General features: G+C 30.8%; 1 protein-coding gene across 2 annotated transcripts; it reads right to left on the minus strand.

The window, feature by feature from the left end:
* Positions 1–406: 406 nt before the first annotated feature.
* LOC108734826 lies at positions 407–3,616 on the minus strand. Of its 2 annotated transcripts, XM_018466521.2 has the most exons (3): positions 3,440–3,616; positions 1,931–3,254; positions 407–1,380 (listed from the first exon to the last, which is right to left on the minus strand). In XM_018466521.2, exon 2 carries the CDS (start codon positions 3,245–3,247, stop codon positions 1,949–1,951), a length of 1,299 nt encoding a protein of 432 aa, XP_018322023.1. In that variant the 5' UTR covers positions 3,248–3,254; positions 3,440–3,616; the 3' UTR covers positions 407–1,380; positions 1,931–1,948. The 2 variants fall into 2 exon arrangements, with proteins under 2 accessions (XP_018322023.1, XP_018322022.1); XM_018466520.2 differs by having other exon boundaries at positions 407–3,254.
* Positions 3,617–6,669: the final 3,053 nt, after the last annotated feature.

The following is a 6,669-nucleotide window of genomic DNA, read 5'->3' on the forward strand; positions in this document are numbered from 1 at the left end:
AAACTTTAATATACGTATTGCATATAAATATAATATTCAATTTTCCTTTTCAGTTATTATTATATTATTGGTATTTTAAATGTATCAAATACACATTTCACTTCGTAATTGAGCATTCTCATCAATAACATTTTATTTTATTGAGAGGGAATTTATCATAATAAAGATAGAGAGCAATTTGTTGAAAGTTAAGCTACATTTGTAGTGGCATAAAAAACGAACAAGAATTATTAGCTGTTTGGAATGTTGGATAATACGCATATTAGAGTATGTGTATGTTAGAGTTAGGGCTGTCGTCAAAGGTAGAAATTTTTGCACATATTTTATTTTTGTTAATTGAAAATAAAACTTAAGAAAAAACGATAAGTCTATGAAACGTTATATATCAAATTTTATATATAAGTAAATCAAATAAGCTGTGGTAAACTACCCTTGTTGCTATAGCTCTCAATTCTTTTTTGGAACTGATTTATCCCAAAAGTAGTATGCTAGGAATTATTAATCTGTTAATCAATCTTAAATTATTGAATAAAAAATTTACGTATTGTAGACGTTGTTAAAACATTACAATGAGACCTATAATAACTGTAAGGGGAACAAATTACTCAGCTTTGGCTGATTAAATGTAATTATTAAATATTTGTCACGTATTTAAGAAATAATTTGAGTAAGTTTCGAATGGGAATGAAAATTTTCGTTATTAGATATAAAGGAAAATAGCAAAAGAAAAGAAGTTGGCTACCATCTAAGCGTACAAAATGGACAATCTTTTGCGCTAATAATAATAAAAACTTGAGCACAATTCAACAGTGATGTAAACCACCTGACGAAAACATTTGCGAAAATTTCGTACAAAATTTTAGTTTTTTTCGATGTGACATGTTTATTACTTGAACAAGCTTCTCACAACGGCATGCTTACAATATTATTATAATTACGTTTCAATCTCAAAATGATTAGCTACAAAACTTTAAGTAGTGATGATTTTTTCATAGTAAATAGAAAAGGAAAGCAAATGCATGTCCATATTTAAAACAAATAAAAACCAAGAGTATTTATACATATTATAAGACAAAGCCGTTTAGAGTAACTTGCTACTTTTCATTAAGGCTTTTGCCTATTATTTATTATTTCTACACGATATCTCTACGGCATAAAATATACAAAAAAAAGTTTCTTCTTTTAATATTGTACTATTGTAACAACAAAAACGAAATTCGATGTAGTGTGTGTAGGCTCAAAAACTAACTAACAATACAAATTAATTAGACCACGTTTACAAAAAAAAATATTTTCCTTGTTTTTAAAGGAGATGAGTCAACAGTGTGGTTTTTGGTCTAACAGAAAAAAAATTTAGCCCCAGTTGTTTTATCTACACTCCTAAAAACAAAACATTATTGTATTTAGTCACTATGTTCTTATAAATAAAATCAAATCTATTTTATGTTCCTTAAAAACAAAAAATCATTAGAAACACAATTCTATACACATGTAACTGTAAATATATACATAGTAGATAACGGCGCTTGAGGAATTCCACAAGCAGAAAATTGTTTTTTATAAAAGGAAAAATTGATTAAATTAAAATTAACAATTTAATTTAAATTTAATTAATCACTCCGTTAAAACGTCAACTACTATTCGCAGGCCACCCTTTGAAACAAGAAATTTTAAAATAATATTAGCAAAGTATATGAATAATAATCAGTTTAAAGTGAGGGTAAGCCCTTCAACGTGAAACTTTTTAAGTGAAAGTATATTTATTTTGAAAAATTCATCATTAGGGCTTCATTCATTAACTAGGCCTAAAAAATCCCTTGTTGACCCTTCTCATTTTCTGCCTTTTTTATAAATTTGATATAAAGAAAAAACTTTTTTTGTAATGAAATTAAATGCAATGAGACATCAAACGAAGTATTTCTTTTCTTACCATTAAATTGTTAGCATCTCAGTCACTGAGTGAATTACTGTGTCTCGTGGTCACATCGCTTATATTCGAATTGTGCCTGGTCTTACGCACCCCTTCCTCCACTTCTATACTGGGGTTTACTGACTGCGAGAGAGCGGTTGTCTTCTTAAAATCAATGGTAACATAACTTTTCCTAACTTTATCGTTCGGACTTTCCGGCGAGGGAGCGTCGTTTCTGCTTGGCACTAGGTCCAGTTCGGCATAATTCACTTCTTGAACTGTAACGTATGTGGGAGTTTGGGGCGCGCTCCCTGACGAAGGAATGGCTTCTGTGATCACATTCGACGCTCGAAGATTTCCCAATTCGGCGGCGTCAATGTTCGCGTAGCAGTGCATAGGCTCATCAAGAGGCTCTGATACAGTCTGAACACACAAACTATTACTATTACATATTTCAGTCGAGTCTGTGGTTGCTGTTGCTGTTGTGCAACTATTATTTGGTATTAAATCTTTGGTTTGGATGTTACATATGTTGTCAGTGCAGGAAGAGATCGAAGAGCCTTCATTGGTAGTTATATTTACGTAGAGATGCGACGGTTGCTCGCACAGATTGGCATAATGTTCGGTAACTGGCGGTGGAGTTGTAGTGTTTAGGTTTATATATGAAGGCTGGGTATATGAATGCTTTCGCTCTCTAACACTGACAAGAGTATTGTTGTGCTGTTGTTTGTTGTTGTTGTGTTCCAGAAAATTATCACAATTTACGTTTGGCGGCGGTGAAATAGCAGAAGGGCTAACGGGACTGACAGGGCCATTGCTCGTTATAGAACCAGGTCTGCTTAACGTTGGTCGAGACCGTATTGTTACAGGTGCTGGTGTGGGATTCAAGTACCCTTCAGCTTGGGGTTGTACCGATGACATTCGTCGTGTGGTAACAGGTGGACCCGTGGTAGCAACCGGTGTCGGAAAATCCGAGTTTGTATACATACTCACAGGTTGGGGGTTGTTTTCGTCGTTTATGTTCCTCAGCTGAATGTTTTGCTGAAGAAGATTGAATAACTGTTCTGCTTTACGGCATCGGAATGCATATATTCCGGCACCGGTTGGACATCGACGCCCGCATTCAAAGCTGAAAATTTCCGAATCGAAACCATATTTGCGTAATGAGCGCAAAGGCCAGTGGGTCGCAGATTTTCCTCTTTGGTATAATATTAATTCTGTCTCAGTCAATTCCAGCTGACCAGGACTAACCAAGTGGCCCATCTCGTCTACATTTGTTACTTCGAATCGGTTCGAATGGATGTCATTTATGTCTCTTTTGCTGTGCACACAGCCCATGGTTTTCCTAGGAACAAAAGAAATTACGCATGTGTTGTTTTCTAAAAGTGTTTTTATCTTAGACATTTAAATTTGCGACGAACGCAATTGCTTAATTTCTTTCTTTCTCTATCTGCCTATCGTAATTACAAGAACGATTATGTAAATAAACAAATGCCAAGGTTACAAATTAGTTTATATATAGAGACTTACTGTCAAGACGATTGAGTGCATAAGAGCGACACTCAAAAGTTCTTCACATGACGAATTTAAATTAATTGCTACATAATGTGCTTTGATTCGCGGCTGCAAATAAAAACAAAACTTAACAAGAACAGAGCCTTTGTGCTATTCATGACATCTAAACTTAACCGCCGCCATTGTTTATTGACACTTATCTATGACACTTATTCTGATGTCATTCTGATTCATGTTTGGTGTATTTTAAATAGCCAACTCCAAAACAGTAAAATATCAATTAAAATAAAATAATAGTTTTAATCTCTTATACACATTTCACTTCGTAATTGAGCATTCTCATCAATAACATTTTATTTTATTGAGAGGGAATTTATCATAATAAAGATAGAGAGCAATTTGTTGAAAGTTAAGCTACATTTGTAGTGGCATAAAAAACGAACAAGAATTATTAGCTGTTTGGAATGTTGGATAATACGCATATTAGAGTATGTGTATGTTAGAGTTAGGGCTGTCGTCAAAGGTAGAAATTTTTGCACATATTTTATTTTTGTTAATTGAAAATAAAACTTAAGAAAAAACGATAAGTCTATGAAACGTTATATATCAAATTTTATATATAAGTAAATCAAATAAGCTGTGGTAAACTACCCTTGTTGCTATAGCTCTCAATTCTTTTTTGGAACTGATTTATCCCAAAAGTAGTATGCTAGGAATTATTAATCTGTTAATCAATCTTAAATTATTGAATAAAAAATTTACGTATTGTAGACGTTGTTAAAACATTACAATGAGACCTATAATAACTGTAAGGGGAACAAATTACTCAGCTTTGGCTGATTAAATGTAATTATTAAATATTTGTCACGTATTTAAGAAATAATTTGAGTAAGTTTCGAATGGGAATGAAAATTTTCGTTATTAGATATAAAGGAAAATAGCAAAAGAAAAGAAGTTGGCTACCATCTAAGCGTACAAAATGGACAATCTTTTGCGCTAATAATAATAAAAACTTGAGCACAATTCAACAGTGATGTAAACCACCTGACGAAAACATTTGCGAAAATTTCGTACAAAATTTTAGTTTTTTTCGATGTGACATGTTTATTACTTGAACAAGCTTCTCACAACGGCATGCTTACAATATTATTATAATTACGTTTCAATCTCAAAATGATTAGCTACAAAACTTTAAGTAGTGATGATTTTTTCATAGTAAATAGAAAAGGAAAGCAAATGCATGTCCATATTTAAAACAAATAAAAACCAAGAGTATTTATACATATTATAAGACAAAGCCGTTTAGAGTAACTTGCTACTTTTCATTAAGGCTTTTGCCTATTATTTATTATTTCTACACGATATCTCTACGGCATAAAATATACAAAAAAAAGTTTCTTCTTTTAATATTGTACTATTGTAACAACAAAAACGAAATTCGATGTAGTGTGTGTAGGCTCAAAAACTAACTAACAATACAAATTAATTAGACCACGTTTACAAAAAAAAATATTTTCCTTGTTTTTAAAGATGAGTNTTAATAAATTGATTTCTCCCTTATTGAAATGAGCTGAAAGTATTAAAATGTATTAAAGTTGTTCTAAGGCATTGCTGATAAGAATTTTATAGTTGAAAATTATCGGGGTTCAGGTTCAACCCCCTATTTAAGAACCTTGTTAATAATTTTTTTATAAAATTGATATTTGCATTATTAAACGTGCTGAAAGTACCAAAATGTATTAAGTTGTAGTGAGGCATCAATTTAAAGAATTTTATAGTTGGAAATTACCTACCGGGGTACATTTTCAATCCCAAATTTAAAAATGTTGTTTGTTTTTCTTTGATAAATTAATTTGTCCCTTATTAAACCAACTCAATGTAATTAAAATGTATTAAAGTTGTTATGGGGCATCAGTGAAAAATATTTTACAGTTGAAAATTACCGGGGTTTACTTTCAACCCTTAATTTAAAAATGTAGTTTATTTTTTCTTGATAAATTAATTTGTGCCTTTTTAAACGAACTGAAGATATCAAAATACGTATAAGAAAGAAGTCGCGGATGGGTTCAGACTAAAATGATGTACTAAAACTTAGTAGTGCATATTTTGAATCCTCTTTTTGAAAACGTCGTCTTTAATAAAGGAATTAAAGCTGATTCTGCGCCACTAAACATGACAATTCTTTGGAGTACAGTGGGTTGCCTATACGAAAGGTCAGCAATCGCAAGTAATTTTAGAGCTTTTAGCTAAATATTTTAAATTCGAATTATCATGGTATAGTCCATTCATTATGACTTGGCAGTGTTTTATTACAAGAAGGCAATGAGGGACAATAAACTATTTGCTGAGTAGCTAAGTTATGGTTGCAGTTGTAAATACGAATTACCAAGATGTATTCAGGTAATATTTGCAAGAAATATAAAACGTAATATAAGAACGTTTCTTCTTATTTCTTTAATGAAATGATTAATTAAATACTTAAACAATAAAATGTAAATTTGTATTACACGTTTCATTATTGTATACAATTATATTAATTAGGTTATTGTTATATTTTTATGTATCTNCTATTCATGACATCTAAACTTAACCGCCGCCATTGTTTATTGACACTTATCTATGACACTTATTCTGATGTCATTCTGATTCATGTTTGGTGTATTTTAAATAGCCAACTCCAAAACAGTAAAATATCAATTAAAATAAAATAATAGTTTTAATCTTTTTCTTTTTACATTAATAACAATTATTATTTTTCTTGAAGCGTCCTTATCAAATTGGTTTTTTTTCTGTATGAATTACACATTTTATTTATATTTCTAAAACATTCTCTTTATATAGGCAACTAATCATTCTAAAGAGCGACGTCGGTTGCATAACTACACCTCATTTATTCATATTATTTTAAAAAATGAGCCATTAAGTATAACGATACAGTATGAATACATGCATTTTGTATTTTCGTGAAACTTTTTCTAGAAAAGTTTTTCGAGACAAGTATTTTTGCAAGTATCGTGTATATTTATACGTTCGTGAACTACTTTGTTTTTTATTAATTTATTTTATACTTTTATTTTATGATTAGACCATGGCTAAACAATATTCTTTTTGTTTCAGCATTTTCAACAATTTGCCTACGAAGGAAATTTTTTTCAAGCCATTGCTATAAGAAGATTTTAGACTGCACTTTAGACTAATAAAGAAAGGTACAATTTCATGTAATATTTTTTCTTATTAATCATAAA

Source organism: Agrilus planipennis, unplaced genomic scaffold (genome assembly GCF_000699045.2).
Source record: "Agrilus planipennis isolate EAB-ADULT unplaced genomic scaffold, Apla_2.0 scaffold74, whole genome shotgun sequence".
Classification (NCBI taxonomy): Eukaryota; Metazoa; Arthropoda; class Insecta; order Coleoptera; family Buprestidae; genus Agrilus; species Agrilus planipennis.